Source organism: Tiliqua scincoides, chromosome 2 (genome assembly GCF_035046505.1).
Source record: "Tiliqua scincoides isolate rTilSci1 chromosome 2, rTilSci1.hap2, whole genome shotgun sequence".
NCBI classification, from domain to species: domain Eukaryota; kingdom Metazoa; phylum Chordata; class Lepidosauria; order Squamata; family Scincidae; genus Tiliqua; species Tiliqua scincoides.
Genome location: NC_089822.1, coordinates 202,144,228 through 202,167,376, shown reverse-complemented (window position 1 = coordinate 202,167,376; position 23,149 = coordinate 202,144,228). Strand labels below are relative to the sequence as shown.

Below are 23,149 nucleotides of genomic sequence, written 5' to 3'. Positions count from 1 at the left end.
GGATCCCCAGAAACGAGCTCCCCGGGAAAACCCCGCCTGGAGCAGAGCCAGAGAGTTTGCCCGGATCGGAGGAGGAGATCTGGGGGGTGCCAAGTCAGTGAGCAGCAGACCCGAGCTGGGTAAAGGAGCCCTCGCAGGGTCAGTAGAAGCGGGGAGGGGGCGTGGATGGATGTCAGAGCTAAAAAGGCTCGGGAAGACGGCTGGGGAGTGGGAGAGATGAGATTATCTGTGGTGCGGGAGGGATGTTTCTGTTCGACGGCGCGCACGGCTGAAGCGCTGCTTTCAGGTGCCTGCGGGTGGATGAGCTGCCGCTGCTCGACGTGTGAACCGGACCGGGGCATCTGCGCCCTCGGAATTCCTACCCCTCCCGTGTTGAGGTCCTCGCCTTCCCCGCACCCAGAATCCGTCTTCTTGGGAGTCAGACGGTTCTCCGAAGAAGGAGCCGGTCTCCGCCCACACGGCTGTAGTTTGCTTGTCAGCAAAACGCTGCAGAAGGCTCGAGACCACAAGCAGCCCCACCAAGCATACTTTTAGGATTCAGAGTTGGCTCTAAACACACACACACCCCCAGCAGCCCATGGAGGGTGCTTTGTTTCTGCAAGGGAAGCGATGTCTTCCTCTGTCTTGGTGGACCTTACTCCTAATACCTGACATGCCGCGAAGGCGGGTTGAAGCCACCCGGGTGAATACACTCTGCTCAAGTTCAGAGGCACGCTCGCCTTCATAGCTGCCGCATCTGCTCCAAAGCTGAGACAGTTGCTTAGCCAACGACGGTCAGTGAAAGGGTGTTCTAACTATTCTGCACAGAAAAAAAGGGGGCAACCCTGGGCAATGGCGCGAGTGGAGCAGAAGGACTTCGGGAGTGGAGAGTGAAGGTTTTTTGTGAACCTGAAAGGCTGCGTCTCTGGAGAGGGCGGGGGAACTTGGGGAGGAACTTGACCCTCACTACTCCAAGTCTGCTAGAAAGATTCGCTCAGATCTGGTCTGGAGTAGCGCCCCCCCCCCCGCTTCGAAGCCCATCTCGGCCACTATGGTCTATTGGGCAAGCCCTCCTTTTCAGCCTCAGTTCCTCGTTCTGCAAAATAGGAGTAATCTGGACCCATTTCATAGGCAGCTACTAGCAAGATTAAGGGCGGGATCCTGTACTCATTTACCTGGGAGTAAGCACCGTTGATCTCAATGTGGCTTACTTCCGAGTAGGCATGCCTAGGCTGAGAGTTTGTGCATGTTTACCAGGGATCAGGTCCCATTGAACGCAGTGGACCGTTGAAAGTGCATATTAAGAAGAAGGCTTGGAAGGGAGACATCTTTTTAGGGCAAGCAGGGCAGCGTCTGATTCAGCAACGCGATGCTCTGAACTGCTCGAAGGAAGGAAGGCATTTAGAACTGGCAGTGAAACGGACTGGCAACTGAGATCCTCTGTGGGGCTCTGTAAATGCGTATTTTAAGTGCGCCAACAGGTCTCCGCACCAAACGGGGCGGGGGGTCAGGAGACCCTTCTCTTGCGACCCATTTTAGGGAGGGCTAATGGAGGCTAGGTGACCTGGCCACTGGCCAAGCCCAGTCCAAGACCCTGGTCATCATCATCATCAAGGGCCAAAATCGAAAACTGCAGAATAGCGTGCACTGCCTTGGGACTCGAGAGGCTTTACTTCCGAGTAAACCTACCTAGGCTGGCCCTGTGCAGACACCATTCCCTCCAGGGAACGGGAGGGATCCTGCAACTGCAAGAGATCTTCGGGATCGCGCCTTGGTCTGTCCGAATCCAGGGAACACCCTCACTCACCCACCCAATAGCCCTCCCCGCGCGGAAAGAGGCTGCTTGGGGTTCATGTCTTTCCCTCTCCACCCCACTGTAGTCCTTAGCGAGGGGCAGGTAGGGAAGTGGCCAAGGGCTGCGAGAGGGCCTGATCCACAACCATTTGGGAGCCTGGGGTTGGGGGTCTCATTCAGAGCCAAGATCTCTCTCCCCTGTGCAGGATTTCCAGCACCCCTCCCCCCCAGGCAGCACTCGTCCCCTGGCTAACAGAGTTTCCTTTCCCAGGCTAAGGAGCAGTCTGATTTTGCCAGGAGGAACATCAAATGAGCTCCAGGCTAATGTCAGCTCCTGGCCCTGCAGGGAAGTGAGAGGAACTTGTCGCTTTCGCTGCCAGGGCCGCAAGATGACACGAGGGAGACAAGTAGTCGGGGCGTGCGTGCGTGTGTGTGTGTGTGTGTGAGAGAGAGAGAGATAGAGAAAGAGAGAGAGATGGGTCTCAGCTGGGGCAAACTGGACTTCTTTGGGTGCAACATGTTGAAGGTGGGGATGAATGCCCAACTATTCCCCCCTGCAGGTCAGGCTAGGCTGAGGTCCTCCCCCACTGACCCCAGAGAAGCCCACAGATGTGACTGAGAGACCCCTGAACTTGCGCAGACGGCTGGGCCCTGGCAGAAATTGGGGTTGCTGCTGCCCCTTAGGGCAAGGTCTTCCTTCCCTCCTGCCCTGCGCGTTCCCACCCCCAGACAGGTCCAGAACAGGGGGTGGTGAGGTCAGTCAAGAAATCTACACGCCAACCCTGCAAGGAAGGCCCTGGACTGCTGGTCTCTCGATATTTTATTGACTTTTTTTCCAGAGGATATTGTACACCAAAGATCCCATTGGCAGTAAAGCGCATTCAATGTGTTGATAAGCCAAACAGTCACTTTTGTTTAAAACAAACACAGGTACAAAGTCAAAAAAAAGAAGAAAAACCACCAAAATAATGAACCGCATGTTCATAACATACAAAAAGGTTCGCCGCCTACTCAGTAGGTAACTACGACATTCCAACTCCTGAAGGTATGTAGAAATTTGTACACTTCTGTAACAAAAATAGACTTTGAGGTTCCATTTGGGGGGATTTGTGTGTTTCGGTGGGCGTGCATTCTCTGTCCCGGGGCTCCTTCCCTGGTTTGGTGGTGGAGCCTCACCCCCCCCACATCCCCCCCACACTTCCCCTTGCACCTTAAGGCATCCCATCACACAAGCGCATGACGTCAGCGGGGCTTCACAACAAGGCACCAAGACTTGGGACTGGGAGGGGCAAGAAAACAAAACAGACCCGAACCAAACGGGGAGGGGGGAAAAAAGGAACTCCTTGCCACGTGAGCGAGTGTTTCATCCTCAAGGTGATATTTACAAAGAACATCACACACTCGGTTGCCATGCTCAAAACACAGAGGATAAGTGCGGATGAGTTGCTCTCCCCCTCCCCCCCAAACAAGTTGTCAGACTCAGTCACAGCTTCGTCATCATCACGATAAAGAGCATTTACAAAGAAAAGAAGGTGGCCCTTCGCAGTTCCGGTGCTGCAGTTGAGGGCCCGGGACGAAGGAGAGCGAAGCCGTGCCACGGACGCAAAATACGGTCTCTAGTCTGCAGGTCTCGCAGCCGGTCCGACTTCCTCGCCAAGGATCGCGGCTCCCGAGACCACTGCTCCCGCAGGAGGAGGAGGAAGAGGGCCGCCCTTGGTGCAGACGCACAGCCCAATCCTATGTGTGTCTACTCGGAGGTAAGTCCCATTGAGTTCAATGGGGCCGACTCCCAGGAAAGCATGCATAGGATTGCAGCCGCACTTCCTGGACAGAAGTGGAGCAGCTCGCATGGCGCGGAGTTTGTGGGGTGTGTTGTCTTTTCCAGGCAGTTGAAGTTGAAGAAATGTCCGAGGGGGCCTCGTTGGCAGCCGAAAAAATGGGGGGGGGGGGCTGGCCTCGGCTTCGACTCCCCCACCGCCGCCCACTCCCTCCAACGAGAGGCCTGCAGGACCAAGCGCAGGGGGAGGTCCCCGTCGAGTGAGTGCCGCCGGCCAGAGGGCTGGTCTTGCAGACACGTCGGGGGTCCGCGTGGAGGCGGCTGCCTGCCTGCCCTCAGCAGATCTCGATTGTCCTGGGGGAGAAGGTGGAGGCCAGGTCGGAAAGCGCGGAAGTCACTTGGGGGCCGAAGGGGCTGGACAAGCCCCCGGGGGAGGGGAAGGGGCTGGCCGCCGCCTGGTTCTGGAAGGTGGACGAGGCGATGGAGGCGTAGCTGGTGGCTACGGAGGGCGAGGGGAAGGAAGGGAAGGGTGACGTCACGGGCGAGGAGTATGAGGTCACGGGCGAGGAGTACGAGGTCACGGGGGACGAGTATGAGGTCACGGGCGAGGGGTAGGAGGGGGAGGCGGCGTAGGGGGAGCCCCCGGGAGGCGGCGGGGGCGGCGGCGGGACCGGGGGCTGTGGGGGGGCGGCCTTGTCGGCCTTCCTGTCCTTCTGGCGCAGGTGGATCTTGGTGTGGCGCTTCCTCTCGTCGCTGCGGGCGAACTTGCGACCACAGACGTCGCAGGCGAAGGGCTTCTCCCCAGTGTGGGTGCGGATGTGGGTGGTGAGGTGGTCGCTGCGGCTGAAGTTGCGCATGCAGATGCGGCACTGGAAGGGCTTCTGGCCCGTGTGGATGCGGATGTGGCGCGTCAGCTCGTCGGAGCGCGAGAAGCGCCGGTCGCAGGACTCGACGGGACAGGCGTAGGGCCGCTCGTGCGGCGGCGTCTTGCTTGGCCGCGCCGGGTACTTGCGCAGGCGGCCTGGCTTGGCGGGGTACGCGCCAGCCAGGCTCTTGGGCTCCTGCTGCGGGGGGCCTCCACCACCGCCCTGCGAGGCAAAGGCCTTGATAGTGGACAGCGGCGTCAGCGAGGGCTGCGAGCCGGCGAAGGGCTTCTGCTCGGGCGCCGCGCCCAGCCCGCCCCCCGACGGCTGCTGCTGCGGCTGCGGGGGGAACAGGTAGTCGGGGATGATGGGCAGCTGGAAGGTGCTCTTGGCCGCCGGGTAGGCGGGCGGCGGCGGCGGGAACTGCAGTGATGAGCCCCCGGGCGGGCCGGCGAAGGGCTGACCTGACGGTTCCGGGAAGATCTCCGAGGCGGCGGGGCCGGGGAAGGTGGGCGCCGCCGAGTAGATGGGGCCCGGCTCGCTGGCCTGTGCAGAGCAGCTGGGCGAGGCGGACGACGAGACGGGCGGCGAGGCGGAGGGCAGCGGCGCCGAGGAGGTGGGCGGGCTGGCCATGCCCACCAGGCCGCTCACCAGACTGAAGAGGGGCTCGGGCCACAGCGGGGTGCTGCTGCCGCCCCCGCTCGACGCCGGCTCCAGCGAGAAGCGGCCCGTGTAGGTCAGGGGCGGCAGGCGGGTGGTCTGGCTCGGGTAGCTACCGGGCTCCGCCAGGGGCTTCTCTCCACTCAGCGCCATCTCGGGGAAAGTGTCTGCGGGAAGAAGAGCAGCCCAGGTCAGTCCCGCACAGATCGCCTCACCTGCCCGCGCGCCCCAGAGGAGCCCCCTTCCTGCCCGGTGACGCGCGAGGGGGGATCTCCCGGCGCAGCCCCCCCCCCGCGGCTTCCCCAGCCAACATCCATCCCGCGCCTCCACCAGGGCGATAATGCTTGAGAGACACAGAGCCCAGTCCTATGCACGCCTTCTCAGAAATAAGTCCCTTTTAGTCAATGGGGCTTACTCCCAGGAAAATGTGCATAGGATTGCAGTCTCAGAGCCCAGTCCTATGCATGTCCACTCAGTAGTAAGTCCCTTTTCGTCAGTGGGGCTTACTCCCAGGTAAGTGTGAAGAGGATTGCAGCCACAGATCGCAGCGCCTGGCGTGGCTCCAGCTGCAGCAGCCCCGGCCCGAGCGGGTGACGCACATCGGAGAATCCCCCCCCCCCCGCCTGCTAGCGAGCTGATAGCTCCGCGGCGCGGGCGGAATCCCCTACCCAGGACTGGTGGCACTCTCGGCTCCCTTTTCTGGCTTGCCCAGCCGCCCGTTCACCCCCCCTACGGCCGCCCCCTCCTACCTGCAGCGAGTTGCTCGAAGGCCTGCTCGCCGCCGTCGCCGGAGGGGTTGAAGCCGCCCCCGCTGCTGTCGGGACTGCCACCGCCGGTGGGGCCGCTGAGGAACTGGGGGCCCCCGCCGGCCAGCAGCATGATCTCCTCCAGCTTGGGGTAGTTGGCGTCCATGGTGGGGGGCGAGTGCGGGAAGGCGCCGAAGGGGTCGGCCATCTGGAGCGAGGGCAGCAGCTGCATCTCGGCCTTGGCCGCGGCCATGGGGAGGAGAAAGGGCGCGGGGCTGGGGTGGGCCGGGGCTGCACGTCGCCCGCGGGGCAAGAGGAGGAGGCGGGGGCGCCGGCTGGAGGGCTGGCTGCTCCTCGGCCGGCCCGGGAATCCCCTGGCTGTGCCCGCTGGAGGCGCTCCGCTCCTCCCCCGCCCGCTGCCTGCCCGCCCGGCCGGTCTGCCCGGGGCTCCCCCTGGCTCCACTGGCTGGAAGCTCTCGGCTCCCCGCCCGCCCCGCAGCAGCCTCTATATATCGGGTCTCATCGGCCTCGGTCCGCCCCGCGCCTGACGTACATGTCCAAATAGGGCAGCAGGAAGCCCTTATATGGCGCCGGAGAGAACCCGCCTGGCGTCAGAGCCGCGCCGGGGAAGCCACCCGGGAGGGGGAGGCCCGGCTCCGCGCAGGGGCCCCGCGGTCCCCCAGGCCCCTCCGCGGCCCCGGGCCTCCTGGGCGAGCCCTGGCCCCGGGCCCCGCCGGCCGCCCCCTGGGGGCGCCCCCTGCGCAGCCCGGGACCCGCAGCCGGAAGCCCCCGGACGCGAAGGCCATATAAGGAGAGCTCCTTATAAGGGCAGGTTCCGGAGCGAGCCTTCCTGCTCCTTATTTGGCAATTCCGGCAGGGCGGGCGGGGGAGCGGCGAGGGGAGACCGGCTGCAGGCAGGCTTGCAGGCAGGGAGGAGCCGGGAGAGCCGGAGCCGAGCCCTTCTAGGTCTCCCCGCTGCACTGTGGGGCCGCAGGCGCCGTCGAAGCGCTCGCTGCTGCAGAGGTCCGAGAGGCTCCCCTGCGCCGCCAGGGGGTGCGCGAGAGCGGGCAGAGGTTTCCAGGGAAAGTGGCGGTGCGAAGGTGCTTGTGCCGCCCTGCGGTGCAAGAGCCAAGAACGGATCGTCGGAGGCACGCGCCGCCAGGGGGCGCTCCGAGCCTCCGGCGGGGCTGCAGAGTGCATACGTGGGGAGCGCGTTCCAGTGCACCAGTGTCTCCCCTATCCACGCAAGCTGATGCGCCCGGCCTGACAGGAGGTTCTGCTGTAGAGCCTGTGGCACGTGCTGGTGCAGACAAGTGGCGGGGAGGCTGTTGCTGGCCGCCTATGTGAGGGCACTGCACGACCCAGAGCCCAATCCTGTGCATGTCTACTCAGAAGTAAATCCCGTTGTGTTCAGTGAGACTTACTTCCAGGAAACTATGGCTAGGATGGTAGTCCCTGGAGCCCTCTGGCCTTGTTCTGCAGGGAACAGGGGAGCCTGGCAGAAGCAGGTGCCAAGGGGCCGCTCCCCTGGGAAGCCTCATCTGGTAGCCCCTCTTAAAACCCCCTTATGAGCCTGCCCCCCTTCCTTGCAGTGCTGGATTCATTCTCTGTAGGGCTCTGGCTTCCCTCGGACGTGCCTTGATGATTCCTGTTCATCTGGGAAGCGAAGGCACGCTTTCCATGCGACATAATGGGACTTACTTCTGAGTAAACGCGCATCGGATGGTGCTGAGAACCACTGTTTCCTCTGGGATCCTACCCTCTTGCCCACCCCCCCCGCAGCTCCTTGCAGTTCTGCCCCCCATCATCTCTTTGCTGCCTTGGAAGGGGAGGAGAGAGCGAGGGGGAGTGTGCAGCAGGTGCCAAGCAGCACCCCTGCTGGCGCCCACACTGCAGAGGCTGCAGCAGCAGCAACTCGTCAAAGGGAATTTCCCGATGATGCGAAATGCAGGGAATCTCGGCGGCTCAGTGGTGCCCCCTGGTGCCCGTGCCCGGCTGAGGAGACGCTCGCCTCTGCTCTGCGGCGGGCTGGCTGGCTGCTGGCACTGCAGAGCGGGCTGGCTGGCTGGAAGCAGCAGGTGGGATTCGCCCCCTCCGCCGCGCAGCCAGGAATTCCTCGGTTCCAGGCCCAGCCCGGGCGCTCGCCTCCCCGGGCTTCGGGGGGTTGTTCCCCCTCCCCCCGCCTTGGCTTCTGCCCAAGCGGGAGCCGGAGACGCAGTGAGATCGCACTGAGCCTGCGCGGCCGCCTCTGCAAGTGCTTCCCCCGCAGTCCTCGGAGACCCTCGGCTGGAGGGAGGCGAGCGCCGCAGACTCCACGGCCCGGCGCGGCACAAGGCATCGCTGCCCCCTCCGCGCGGCGCTGAGGAATCCCTGCCAGTGCCACGGAAGGGGAATCCTCGGCAGCAGCACCGGCGCCGCTGCCAGCCAGCCAGCCAGCCAGCCTGCTGCCGATGCTGCCCTGGCGAGTGGGAGTCCAGCCGGCCCACCCCTGCCCCCCACGCGTGGACAGCCCCCAACCTCTTCGGTCGAGTCTTGGGTCCCCCCCACCCAGTCACCAAGCCGTCTCTTTAATCACCTCCTCTTTACTATTGGATCCCCCCCTGCGGACAAAGCACAGCTTTGACCTGGATGGGGGGGGACAATCGCCCCCCCATCACCCCTGCACTGTTTTGATGGGCTTCAGCCACTTTTCAGGTGGGCAGCCAAGGTGCGGGCTCCACAGCTTCATTGGCATGAGAGATGCTCAGCATCCTCATCAGCTCCGAGCATCGTCCCCCTCCTCAGTGCGCATGCCCAGGAGATCCGCTATGTCGTCGTCTCAGCCGCTTTTCTTGTGCTGGCCACGTCACTCTGCGGGCTCCCTCTGCCTCGTTGCGGGCTGCTGCTCTCCCTCCGCCAATGCTGGAGGAGAGCAGCCTCCTTTCGGATTTATGGCATAAGAGCATAAGAAGAGCCCTGCAGGATCAGGCCCAGGGCCCATGTAGTCCAGCTTCCTGTATGTCACAGCGGCCCACCAGATGCCTCAGGGAGCACACAGAAGAACACAAAATCTTGCATTGCTACCACCTCCCTACACCTAGCATTCTATTTACACTCACACCCCCCAGCAAAGACACCAGATTGCAGCTGGGTTGAACTTGTGCTACTTTATTAAACACAGTGACCAATTTTTAATTGGTGCTCAGAGAAGCAGTGAAACAGCTCGCTTAGAGCACCTAGCAAAACAGGGCCTGGAAGGAAAGTGCAGAAGAACGAGCTGGGTAAGAACATAAGAACATAAGAACAGCCCCACTGGATCAGGCCATAGGCCCATCTAGTCCAGCTTCCTGTATCTCACAGCGGCCCACCAAATGCCCCAGGGAGCACACCAGATAACAAGAGACCTCATCCTAATGCCCTCCCCTGCATCTGGCATTCTGACATAAATGCCAGGTACCTGATTCCATCCTTATTTCCAGGATGCTCCTTGGGTATTGGGCATCAGGGAGGAGGGCTGCTGCTCACAGCCACCAGCCACCAGTAGACCTGTAGATTAGATTAGGTTAGACCTGCATGGATAGATTCCTCCCAAGGGAGGCCAGGTCTATTGGTTGCTCAGTGGCACAGGACACCCCAGGTGGATTTGAACACCCCCTGCAGACTGCCCCACTCTTGGTATGCTCCTGCCTGAATGGACTCCTGTGGCTGCAACAGTTGCATGGCATCGGCAATGTGTCTTGATGAGCCTTGCCAGGAAAACCAACCAAGCAACCAACTGTTGCATGTTTAGCACCCATTGAAGTAGGAAGATCAGAACAGGCCTTAGCTTTCTCCCTTGTGTCAAACAGAATAAAGGTGGGTTTTGGGAGGGGGGGTGCCACTGGGGAAAAAAGGGAAAGTGAAACACCTTAAGACCCCATGCTTTTAAAGGGGGAGCTTGCACATCCTCTGCATGCATGCATATTTCCTGATCCATGGAGACTCCCATCACCAGATAGATAGGCAGGGAGACCATAACAATATGTGGATTATCAACAGGGCAGGCCAGTCCATGAGGTCAACTGAAGCAGTCACCTAAGGCAGCAGATCAGCAGAAGGGGTGCCCCTCTCTGTCCTCGTACTTGCCTTCAATACTCCTCCTCAGAAGGCCTTCTAAAGGCCTTAAAATGTCACTTCAGGTTTTCTCTATAAAGGCCTTCTGAGACTTGGGAAAGCCACGCATAGCCTCCTTGGGCCTCAGAACATCTTCTTGATGTGACCAAAGTGCAACTCTGGCTGCATTTGGAGGGGAGTGGGGGCTGTGACTGGCTGTAAGCAAAGGGGGTCAGGACAACGGCAGCCACCACGGAGTGCCATCTGTGGTCACAGCATCTGTGACCCCCCTCAGCTATACAACTGGTGGTGGACAGACAGGAAGAGAAGATGTGGAGGGGGAAAGATTGCTGAGTTGGAACATTAGTGAGTAGAGGAGCAGAGACTGGCACACCATTAGGTAAGGCGTAAGTAACATTTGGCATTCAGACTCAAGCATCAGGTGTTGGGCTCGCCCTGATAACCAGAAATGCAAATATAGAAGTAACTGTTTCCTTATTGAGATTATGATGATTGATGTACAGCCATCAATCTGCATGGCTCTTTGTTGAATGTGAAAAGAGGTTCTTGCCCTGAAGTCTCACAGTTTAAAACTGAGCCAAGTGGGGGCTAGATGCAGAGTGAAACCACCCAACAGGGAAGCAGTCTCAGAAATGGCAATAGTCACTCTGTCAATCAATATTGATGTGGCTATCTGCATGCAAGGCCAAGGCCAGGCCAGGCTGTCAAGACCCTCTTGGCTTGATTGAAAATAAGGGAGGGCCAAATGATTCCCCACTCCCAACTCCTGTGGAGTATATACTTGCCTATCTAATTAGAAGTTAGCATTCTCTAGTCCCAGGTCAGCTGGGGGGAAAAGGGCAGAGGACCATGGAAAAGAAGAAAGGGATGCACTTAGCATTGTCTCAGCTCTGTGTTTTCAACTTCCTGAGAACTCTCACATGTCCCAGTAGCATTATACCTATCCATTTTTATTTGGGGGTGTCTGTTCTATCAAAAACAGCAATAGTTTGTTTTCTTGATTCTGAAAATGATTTCACATAGGATCTAGGTTAATAAAAAGACCAGCCTAGGAACCAATTTAAATCCAGTGGAAATTTAACTGTGTTGACAATTCTCCAGTGTCAGGCATGCCATTCTAGAGGAATTTAATTTTTTAGTGAAGAAATTGTGAATGATTGAAACAGAAGAACATCCATAATGAGCTTTACTCTGTTTTGTATCTGCATTGATTTTAGGGGAAATGTATGGTAAAAAGTTGACTCAGTGATGACAGCGTCTCTTGCCAACTGCATTTGAAGTAAGGATTTATATCTAAAACTGCAGTCCTTAGAACAGCAGAATAAAGGCGAGTGTTGTTTTTTTAAACTTCAGAATTAACTATGAAAATTTATTTTCCCAAGGACAGTGTATGTTTTTGTGGCCATGTGGCAAAACAGTCTTATGGTGCAATCCTGCACACAGTTAAAGCTGCAGTCCTATGCATGCACAAACTGAACTCAGTCCAGCTTACTTCTGAATAAACATTCTAGAACTGAGCTGAAGTCAATGTGAGGTATGTGATCTCATCATGTGCAAGGTTGTAGCCTTGGTTGTTGTACTGCTAGGAATATAATAACTCTTTCATAGGTATTAGTCATTTGTGTTAGGAATGGTTACACTTATCTTTTGTTGGATTTCACTAACTGTCAGAGGCCTTCAAATGATTCACAACTGGAATTGCTTTGTTTTATGCCTTTTCGATTTGCCTACCGCTGCACAGGAACAATGCAATCAGTGCTGTAAATAGCACAGAATAGCTTGCTTGGGACAAAAGCCACAAGGGCCAGTTCACATGACCAAATTGGGAAATGTAGATTGAGCATATCTGGGTTTAGTTTTCCTTGGGGAAAAGTGGTCATTTGATTGCTTCTCCACAAACATAGTTTGCAAACCAACCAGTAGCGTAGCTAGGGGGGATGGTAAGTATTTCAGGCACCACAACACACAGTGTAAGCAACCCCTCCCACTCACAGTAGGAGCCATTCCAGGCTCCATTCCTGGCTTAGTTTGGTTTGGTGAGCACCTGAGCATTGCCGTCGCTGCCCAAAATGGCTCCTACGGTGAGTGAGAGGAGCTGCTTACATGATGCATTGCAGCACCTGCAGTACTTACTGTTTTGCCCCCTCTCTAGTTATACTACTGCAACCCACATTCATGAAAATCGGGCTTACCTTTTAGGGCCAGGTGGAATGCTGTTTTCATCCGCTTGAATGATTAACCCAACAGCAATTAAAGCAAAGTGCAAGTGACCTAAAAATCCATTCCAGCATGGATCCAGAACAGTGACACTACTGGATAGACCAAGAGTTCGGTTTCTCCGAGTCACATAGGAGATGCCACAAGATGGAGAAGGTTCATTCAACTGGGGTCTAGTGACCCCAAACTAGTCTAACAGGATAGACTAACAGGCTTATTGGGATTCAGGTTTATCTTTGATGAAATTTCTATATTCCTACCGTCATGATTGCCTTCACTGACTGGGCACAATGTTGTGGGTTGCTTATGCTAGTCTGCTCACCCATTAATAATTTGTACATGCATTATTTTCACTTGAGGAGACATGAGACTGCCAGGAGAGAGTCCCTGATTATCCACAGACTCCTTGCCTTCCCTTTATCTTTGGATTTAGGGCTTACGAATACTTGCACATGTATGTAAGTACAGGTTGAGCCTCATTATTCGTGTAGGTTCTGTTCTAAGCACTCACATGGATGGCAAAAAACGCACTATAGCAAATCAACTGAAAAAACAAAGTTTCTTTGTTCCTGTGATTTAAAAACAGCCTTGCTGACCTTTGTGATGTAAGATAAGAGTCATTAAGAAGACAATCCATCCATCAGTCGTCCTCCAAGAGCTTAGAAAGGAGTTTCACTCAGCCCCTCCCTTCACCAATGCAAAGGGATCACCTTTCTTTCACTTTCTGAGAAAGTGCTCAGGGGGAAGGGAGGGATCCCCTGGAGAGAGAAGGATTGATGGATTGTCAGCCAGCTGTCCTCTCTCTCTCTCTCTCTCTCATATTAAGGAAGCTATTGTTAAAGGACTGTTCAGTTTTTTAAACTGATTTTAAATGGATGCATTTTTCCCCTTCTCCAGGGATCAGCACATTCCTTCTCATTTGCAGGGGTCATTCGTGTTGAGTCAAATCCGTGTATAAAAAAATTTGTGTATAAATAGGCTGGACCTGTATGTGTAGTTGAGATATATAGCATTGAATTCTGACTTTAGAAAGTAAAGAATTGTGACTTTAACCACTATTAGAACTAGTTTAAAGGTATCAGTGCATTTCTCCTCATAGGATCTGGCTAATTAAAGTGTTTGACTTTATAAATATGTGGGAAATATGAGTGGATATATGGTTCAGTCTTGTGGGAAATTGTACTTATAGGGAATGTTAAGCTTAGTTGAAACAAAGTATTTTGGATTAATTTTTTGTTACAGTTTTAGGTACAGTTCTACTTCTCAAATGCATTTGGAATATAGGAAATATGAGATTTATTATACCTATCAGAAAAAGTTCATTGTGTAAATGCATAATTTTTCATTCACCTTTTTCATTAGTAGTGCAGAATCCTAAAGGCATGTGCTAAATGTTGGAGAATATTATTAATTTAATAGCTTATCAGCTGCAACCAAATGAAAAAGAGTACATTCAGTACTGTACAGTATGTCAAATGTTATGATGCCATCCGACCACAAGAGAGCACTCTTCCCTGTGATTGTGGGTTGGGGGACAGCGTACAGTTAAACAGGGCACAGATTGACTTGTTGTAGATTCAGACTTGCTGTTGCTTTAATTACACAAAGGCATAGCTGAGATTCTGTGCTTGTTGATCTAGCTTTCTCAGTCTGAGGTCAACAGGTCATGGAACAACCATGATGCTGCAACCACCTGACAAGTCATGGCTAAGAGCAGCTGACAGTACTTCCTTTACATTATCTAAAGAAGAGGTGCAATCCACAAGATTAAGGATTGAAATTAATGGTACAGTAGATGATCTGAAGGCACAGGATGGTGTCTACTGGTGACGCTAGGTAAATCTGGATCTGTAAGTTACTGGAAATGTAGAGTACATGGAAGTGATGCATTATCTGCTCTGGGCCCTTTGGTGGCAGAGCAGGCTATAAGTGAAATAAATAATAAACTTACAAAACAGTATGTAGTAATCAGTAGGAAATGTGCTACTGGGGTATGAAAGTCACCATTAGTATAAAAAAAACATACAGAAATTGACCGTCTCTTTCACCTTCTCGGTGCTCAGTAGCAAAACAAAGCACAATTATTTTTTTTGCTACTCAACTGAAGAACACAGATGGACAGCCCAATCCTATGCTGCCCGGAGCATGGCACTACCACAGCATTGAAAATGGCTGCCGCTGCATCCTGAGCACTAACTGGGCAGCGCCAGTGGCTCTTTGAGAGAACGGGATTTTGTCCCCTTCCCCGGGTACAGCGAGGAGCCCCACAATGGAGCTACTCGATTCTATGGCAACCCTTGGGTTGCCACAGAGTTAAGAGCCTCCGTATTGGGCAGTGGACCCAACATGGAGGCTCAGGATCAGGTGGAGTGAAGCTCCACTGGTCTCGCCTCCCTTCTGCCCTGCTCCCTCCCCTGACACGCCTCTCTCCACCCTCCCCCTGCCCCAGAAAGCCTCCTCTCCGCCTCCCTCCATGCCCCCACCTACCTCTCCGCCGCCTGGCAGTCTGCGTGACTGCCAAGTGGTGGAGCACCGGTGATTCACCTGCGCTGAGTTAGTACCAGCGCCTAGGGCCTAGCAAACATGCTTTATGGCACGTTTGTGACAGTGCACGCCAGTAGTAAGCTGGCTTTCACTGTTTAGGATTGGGCGCTGAGGCTACAATTCTATCCATACTTTCCTGGGAGTAAGCCCCATTGATTATAATGGGACTTACTTCTGAGTAGACACGCCTAGGATAGGGCTCTGAGGCAAGCTGCAAGAGTGCCCATAACACTTCAGCCTTCTGGGATGAAACTGGTCACCTAGGGGCAAGCTGTTAGCCTCTGATTTTGCACGATGTGTTTGCTACAAAATGCTCAGTGTTGAGCAGAGATCAGCATTACACAATATGCGCACTGCTTTCACAAACGATTGCTAGACTACTGTCATGGCTCTTTCTGTGCTGTTGGTCTTCCATGTCTGGTGCTCACTGCTTTTCTCCCCATCACTCCCTCCTCTTTAATCCCATCTGAAGATTGCTTCTGATTATGGGTGCTGAGTGTTCCCTTATGGGTACATATTTCCGGTTGCTGCAGCCAACTGTGACTTGTCTGCATCAGCATGTACCAGGATTCCATGCACTTTGGGCTCACAAGGAAACTCACAAGTCCATGTGGCACCTAATACAAGGCTCTCAAAAGTAGTACATGGGGGAAACTATCTAGCCAGCATAATTAGAATGTTCTTCTTCTTTCTGATATTAATATGAGTGTACTATGCAATGCAATATGAATGCAGAGTGTGGGCAGCTTTATGGCTGGCTGGGTGATAGCTCTGCAAGGGAGAAATGTTAATTATATCAGAATCCAGCTCCCTCCCCCACTCATACTATAGATCAGATGCAATGGCCACTTGATTTTCATGGCAAATGTGTGAACCAGAGTTGAGTTGGGTCCTAAAAATCATGTTAGCCTCCTATTCTGATGGTGCACTGTAGGATTAACTCAAAGTCCTTTTGGTCTCTGGATGAACTGCGCACAGCTTGATTCCCAACCCCCAACCCCTGCCTGCAAAAAATTACATTTGTAACTGACTGCTTGAGGCACCTGTTCCTTTATCTCATATGTGGCACTGGAACTTACTATTTATATGGCAAAGGAAAGAAATGAGGCTGACACCCTGAATGCCTTGTCTGTACAAGGGACAACACGCCCTGTTCCACAAGGCTGTAACTGTTTCCACTCGAGATTATCATAAATAGTTTGGTCTTTAAAAAGAAGAGGAAGAAGGTTGCTTCTGTAGCACATTTGTTTCCAGACTGCTGCATCACTACCAGAAATAAGTATTGTGGTTTCTCGTTTCGTCTAAGTCACTGTGACACAGGAAATGCATCTCTCCATTTTGGTCACATTTTCCACAAGTCTGAGAAAAATCAAGATGCAATGTGATCAGCCCAAGGAGAGAGACAACAAAAGGAAAGCGTATCACATATGATTGACATGCAAAGAGGCCCTCCCAGAGCCAACCCCTTAAGTTGCTGCTGGCTGCTCAGATAGCTGCTTTTGCTGCTTGGTTCGATTTCTCAAGCAGATCATATTTTCTTATTTGCCTTGTAGATTTATCTCCAACCCTCCTCACCACCCAGCTCACCAGAAACACTGTTATCACCAGGAAATAGTGATAATAGTTGATTTTCAGTGGTGTCACTGAATGCCAGCCACATTTAGATGGACTCAAGAACAGATGGTATGAAACACTACTGTGTAGGCTGGTAGAACTGCCAAGATGTTTGCTGCTCTTGAAATTACTCTTCTGCAAATTATGCAGTGAGCCAATTGCTATCAACAGGGAAGAGGCATATGATTTGTATGGCCAGCTCTGATTTGTGGCCTTGGAACCGCTGAATGAACCCAGTTGTGCCTTGGGCTGATAGACATTTACCGTTCATCAGTTCTTTACTCATTTTGATTTGTGGCCCACTCAGTTTCAAGAGTATAGGCAAAGAAGCAACAGAAACCACAGAAAGATGGCAGGTCCATTTGTCTGCATCACTGTAATATCACCACTGGCTGGACAGGGGAACCCAATGTAAAATATCTGCTTAACTAAGGAGATGGGTTGGGGCAATACAGAAAGATCTCAAGCAAGACCTGTGTTCAGATTAGCAACTTAGTCAAAGCAATTCTATATTCAAACAATTCAAGTGGTCAAAGCTGCTTTGAATGCGTACTTGGGAGATAAAGTGGGATATAAATGAGGAAGTAAGAGCCCAATCCTATCCAATTTTCTAGTGTCGATGCACAGCTTCCTGTGTTGGGGAGGCAATCTTGGAGGCTCCTCAAGGTATGGGGAAACTTGTTCCCTTACCTTGGGGCTGCATTATGGCTGCCCCAGTGCTAGAAAGTAAAATAGGATTGGGCCCTAAGTAAGTAAGCTTTATGATTTTAGGCTGGGAGAGGAATTGAATCCTAGGCTTCTCATTCCAAGTATATCTTTCTGTTGTGCCACACTACACTGTTTCTCTACCCAGTTTCTCAGGGCTAGTAATTGACCAAGGCCCCAGGAAAGGCCATATTTTCAAAACTAATGGAGTGGTTTTCTTTTCATATATGTCCTCTACAGTATTCACTATCGTAACTCAGTGCTGTGAAACATAAAAGGAGAGAGTTCAGCAGCAGTCTGCCTATGGCCCCTTTGTATGATTTTGCAGGAAAGGTCTAGAAAGTGGTAGGGTATGGTGCAGATATAAATTCTCCCTCCCTCCCTCCCTCCCTCTCTCTCTCTCTCTCTCTCTCTGTGTGTGTGTGTGTGTGTGATTCAGTCACTCACTGCCATACACACACTCTTACACACAAAGAGACACAGGACACTGAGGGGTAGGCCTGAGCCAAACCCCCATGGAAAAGGTGTGTCCTTTTCCTGGCAAGGCTGAAGGAGGAAAATATGAAAATGTTGCCAATATGCAATTTGCCTTTTTTCCCCCCAGCATGAAAACAAAACCTAAAACCATGAGTACTGTAATAACTTCATTGTGACCAACCAAAGTACATTTCAGTCACTATAGCAACACCTTTAAGATGATGCTGGTCTGTCGCTATAGTAATATGGTGTCTTCATTATTTAGCAGGCCAAATATTTCTCAACTCTTCTGAAGCATCTCCATCCCTTGCAGTTTCCTCCAGAAGCAACCTTTCCCTCTGCAGAAGCGAACCAGCTGTGTTCATGTTTCATTTTTGCTCCATCTTTATACATGTTTATGCACATACTTCTTTCTCAAAGAACTGTAAGTTCAACTTCGTTTTCATAAGGACTGAATCTGTGCAATCAGTTTAAGTACTGTGAGGTAGCTGGACACTGGGGTCTTGAAATCTGGGGTCTGGGGAAACTCAAAGGATGAGTTCTGATAACAAGAAAGTAGGGGTGGAACAATGACCAGAAAGAGGAATAGCACAGGCCTTCGGTCTCAACCAATTGCATAAAAGCATCATCCTCTTCAGTGAATATCATAATTAAAGCATATACTATATAATTGAATAGTTACTGATGAAGTGAACGAAGGGTGATCTGGGTGCACATGGATCATTTGGTACTTTTTTGTTCCTTTGGACAGACAGAGGGAGAGCACTGCAGGTTCCAATTATTGGGCTCAGACATGGCCAAACCAGAAGCTGTATATTACCTGTCAGCTACATATGCCGGTGATTCTCAGACTGTGAGCTGTGGCTCCCCAGGGTGCAAGTGGAAACCAGCCAGGAGAGCTGCAAAATCATGAAAAATGCCACCCTATACGATGTATAGGATTGTAGCCCTAATGGGGAGCAGTGGCAATGGCCCAGTAGATCAAGGGAACTGCCAATCGAAAATGTTTGGGAACCACTGAGATAGGCCACGTCACACACCCTTGTTCTCTTATCTGCCTACTGAGGCCTCCAACACCCCCAATCCCATGAGGGTTTTCCTCCAAGACCTGGAGTTTTTCATGATTGGAGCTAAGCTCCGAACTGGTAAGAAATCTGGCAAAAAAGTGTTGTCATTTTTTTCCCCAGGGGTAACTGAACATTTGTACAGTATTTCTTAATGAAATGCTCTAGTAAACTCAGCTAGTTCAGCTACCACTTTGCTTTCTGTTTCCTTCCACTTGTTAATATGAGTATTACATTATTTCCCCCACTTTTTTGAGCCTCTAGAACAGTGGTTTTCAAACTCTCATGGAGAGTTTGAACCACTGTAAGTGCTTGCGGGTGCAGGGGGAGGCAGTGGGGGTGGGGGGGAGGCAGTGGTGCAATCCCCAGGATTGCGTCGCTCAGGGGGCTTCAAGGGCTTGGGTGCACTTTATGTATTTATTTTAATGGATAATAGTACAGGTCACCCAACAAATCAGTAACCAGCAAAAAAACTAGTGGCCAACTTGATGACACTCACATAACTGATTAAGAGTTCTAGTATGAGCTCTGATACATGGAAATGACTGCTTACTCATACTAATACCTTATTGGTTCCCTGCGGTATCATAATAATACCACATTGGCTCTCAGAACAATCAGTCTCATTGGTCTTTTTACAATCAATTAAAGAAATTCACTTTTTGTTACATGTAGTTGTCTTTTTATATTCAGGTTTTTTGATAGAATAGATATTTAAATATTTAACACAATAGAGCAGTGTTATTCAAACTGTGAGGCGCCAGGAACTCAAAGGAGAGGCCTCTCACAGCTATACAGTCACACCCCTGGGCAGAATACTCCTGTGCTTTTTTTTAAAGCAGAAGAAACGGGAGCTGCTCAGCTGCTCCCTCCAAGAGTGGCTGCTGCCGCCCCGCCCTCTTCTCCCTCCACTCCGAGGCTGCCGCCTTCTGTCTTCGCTGCATGTTGTTTCCAAAGCTCTTCGACTCCAACCCCCATCTGGCAGGTACCAAGCATGCTCATTTTGCAGTCCTTGTCCTTGCTGACCACCAGAAAGAAACCCTCCTTGATCCTTGTCTGGTTGGGTCCTAGTTCCCAGCCTGGGATCACTTCTCATCAAAGTGAAATCTCTCTTTTCAAGCCCCTCCCACTCCCCCCTTTCAATCTCCAAACCTTCCCACTTTCCTCCCCCTCCCCAAATAAAATCCTTTCTATTTTACCAGTCACCAGGGGTCTTAAAGTTGTTTTCATGCAGTTGGCAAAGGGGGGGGGGGGGCTAGAGAGAAGCACACTAAAGTGCTTGGCCAGGAGCAGAAAAAGGGTACTGTTTTTAAAGTGATTTATTAATCTTGTTTGACTGAAGAGGAAAGGCTGTATTTTTAAAGTGATGAATCTTGCTATTTGAAAGGAATACTTATCAGCCATTGATGAAGTGATTGCCAGCCCAATCCTATCCACACTTTCCTGGGAGTTAGCCCCATTGACTCTAATGGGACTTACTTCCGAGTAGGCATGTGTAGGATTGGGCTGTGCATCTCCTAGTATAGGAGACAAATTAGACTCCTAACCAAACCCTTATCAGCTCTGATATATTTTCATGGTCTATTTTTGTTTTCCCCACCAACTGCTGGAAAAATTTAATTTAATTAATAAAGGGTTCAATCCTATCCAAGGATAATGGGAGAAATGACTAGTTGAACTGGGGTCCACAGGGGTGTGTGTGTGTGTGTAATGTTGGTGAGACTGGTTGTTCACAAAGTTTATTTGATAAAACAATTCTATTGGTATGCTTACAAAGTTAAAAAAATGAGTCTTCCTGGATCTACCTACCTACTACCTACCCCAGCATCCTGTCTCCAACAGTGATCAGCAGCTGATCATTCATTAAGCATGTATATTGCTGTGTATTAATAATGTATTTTTAAGACCTGCATTTAATTTATGATATGATTAATATAATTAATATTAATATAGTTAATATTTCTGGCCACTTCCTGTTTAATGATGTCACTTCCAACCCTCAGGAACATGATGGGGAGTCATGGCCAACAGCCACAAGGGAGCCACTGGCCAGAAACATTTGAGTACCACTGCAATAGAGATATTTAAATATGATTGGTTTCATTGCATTCTGCATTAAATTCCACATTAAATGATATATAACATGATGATATTCTAAAATACCAAGGTTTTAACATTTTGGCCAGTAGTGGTGTCACCACCACCACCCCCGTGCGTGTCACCCCATGTGGCCCGCACCTTTCTAGCAACGCCATTGCATGTGCACTGTAACAGGCCATTTCAGGGAATAAGAGCTCTAGGGATACACCTCATCTCTTTCTGGATGCAAGCTTCAAGTTCATATTCCTTGACTGAGTGGAGGGGGAGATAGGTGGTGTGCACAGACTTCCTGCTTCCTGTATTGGCCATGCATGTCTGCATTGGATGTCATGCCAGCCCGGGAAGAGATCATGTTCTTGATATTTACACCAGTTATACTATTGCTATGTATGGATCTTTGCCCTGTTTTTAATATACCTTCACTTGTCTATGCATGAAGTACAAAACCTGTGCATGGTAGATCTGAACTTATGGAAAGCTAGCTAGCAGTGCAGAACTGAAAATGCAACAGAAAGTTTAACTTCCTGGTTTCTGAAAACAACACTTTGCAGGATCAATACTTGCACTATGCAGCTTTTTTTTTTCAAAGTGGACGTTTCTATTATGCCTTTGCATTGTTATTTTTTCCCCCACAATAAAAGAGAAATTGGTAGATTATATAACAGGAATTTATTTCTTAGTAAAATAAGTGCACTCAGAGCGAGCTCAACCAATCAAAAACAGGTGGTGTTAATTCTAAACATCGGTCTCGCTATAATTAAAATAACTTCTTCTAAGAATGGTGAAATGCATTATCGATTCCATTTACCCAGGCCAAAACAATGGATTTCCAAGAGAAAATTCACACTCAGATCAAAAGTCTCTCTGTTCTGTATATATACTCCCACTGTTTGCTTTCTCAGTTTTGAGGTTCAGTGTAGGCCCACAATGTTGTCTTTATCCATTTTTTTTCCTGAGGTCACAGTGCTTCCTGAAAGTTTTAGAACTCTGCATACAAACTCAGTTATATATATGATATATGGCTGCTATTTGTGCAGCAGTCTGTATCACATTCATGAACATGTCACTGAACTCCATTTCCTAGGGGTATTTTTTTAAGGCTCAAATCCAATCATAAATGTACATTTTGTTTGATATCACATTTTGTTATGGTATTTGTAGTCACCCCATTTCAACTTCTTGGCACAAAAACATGATACTACTAGATTAGACAATAACAAAGAAGATGGTTTGACATTCATTACGTTGATAGAAGATATTGTGGTCCTGTGTATGTCAGCTTTTTGTAACTGCCATAAATAAAGTCTCTGGGCAGCAACTGGCTGACCTGCTGTGATGTCACAGAACTTCTGATTAGACAGAGGTGTTTTGCCAAATTCCCTTTCTCAGCAGCTCTTAGGCATGCCAGCCATACATTAGTCTCCAGCAGTCTCTGTTCCAGCAGTTTCTGAAAGTCTGTTGGTCCATCAGTCAGTTATCCAGTCAGTAAGTCCGCTTTCCTTCAAGCTCCTTCCTCTTGCTCTCTTAGAACATAAGAACATAAGAACAGCCCCACTGGATCAAGCCATAGGCCCATCTAGTCCAGCTTCCTGTATCTCACAATGTCCCACCAAATGCCCCAGGGAACACACCGGATAACAAGAGACCTACCGTGTTTCCCCGATAATAAGACCTATCCCGAAAATAAGCCCTCCCCTTACTGTGTAAGATTCCTCTAAAATAAGCCCTCCCCCGAAAATAAGCCCTATTGAGATTGCTACTGTAGTGAAGGTGATCCCCTGCGCTACACGCTACATTACGGTACCCTCTGTATGCACCGTGTCCCCCCCCGGGTGAAACGCACGCCGCGCTCCGAGCTGCATCCAATCAGAGCTGCAGCAGTGAGCGCGTCATCCTGTTCTTCCCCAGTGATTTGCTTGCTGGCGCCATTGAGAGCAGTGCCGCGGAGGAGAGCTGAGGCAGGACAACATAAAAACCCAGTATGTAAGCAGGAGTGAGGGGGCATGATGGAGGATAAAAGAAGCACTCAGGGGGCATGATGGAGGATAAAAGAAGAACTCAGGGGGCATGATGGAGGATAAAAGAAGAACTCAGGGGGCATGATGGAGGATAAAAGAAGAACTCAGGGGGCATGATTTGTTCACATTTACCTGTTTATTAAAATTGCTGTCAATGTTCATTAAAATAAGCCCTCCCCTGAAAATAAGCCTTCTGGTGTTTTTCTGCCCAAAAAAAATAATAAGACAGTGTCTTATTATCGGGGAAACACGGTATATCCTGGTGTCCTCGCTTGCATTGGCATTCTGACATAGCCCATTTCTAAAATCAGGAGGTTGCACATACACATCATACACATCATGGCTTGTAACCCGTAATGGATTTTTCCTCCAGAAACTTGTCCAATCCCCTTTAAAAGGCATCTAGGCTAGAAGCCAGCACCATATCATGTGGCAAGGAGTTCCACAGACCAACCACACGCTGAGTAAAGGAATATTTTCTTTTGTCTGTCCTAACCCT

At 51.2% G+C, this 23,149-nt stretch overlaps 1 protein-coding gene across 1 annotated transcript; it reads right to left on the bottom strand.

Moving 5' to 3' along the window:
- Nucleotides 1-2,584: 2,584 nt before the first annotated feature.
- EGR1 (early growth response 1) lies at nucleotides 2,585-6,119 on the bottom strand. Its single transcript, XM_066614618.1, has 2 exons — nucleotides 5,823-6,119; nucleotides 2,585-5,240 (listed from the first exon to the last, which is right to left on the bottom strand). Exons 1-2 carry the CDS (start codon nucleotides 6,070-6,072, stop codon nucleotides 3,886-3,888), a joined length of 1,605 nt encoding a protein of 534 aa, XP_066470715.1. The 5' UTR covers nucleotides 6,073-6,119; the 3' UTR covers nucleotides 2,585-3,885.
- Between the last annotated feature and the right edge of the window lie 17,030 nt (nucleotides 6,120-23,149).

Coding starts and splice junctions, on each gene's coding strand:
- EGR1 (XM_066614618.1), bottom strand. CDS start 6,072: ATGGCCGCGGCCAAGGCCGAGATGCAGCTGCTGCCCTCGCTCCAGATG. Junction 5,241..5,822: donor CTTCGAGCAACTCGCTGCAG/GTAGGAGGGGGC, acceptor TTCTTCCCGCAG/ACACTTTCCCCGAGATGGCG.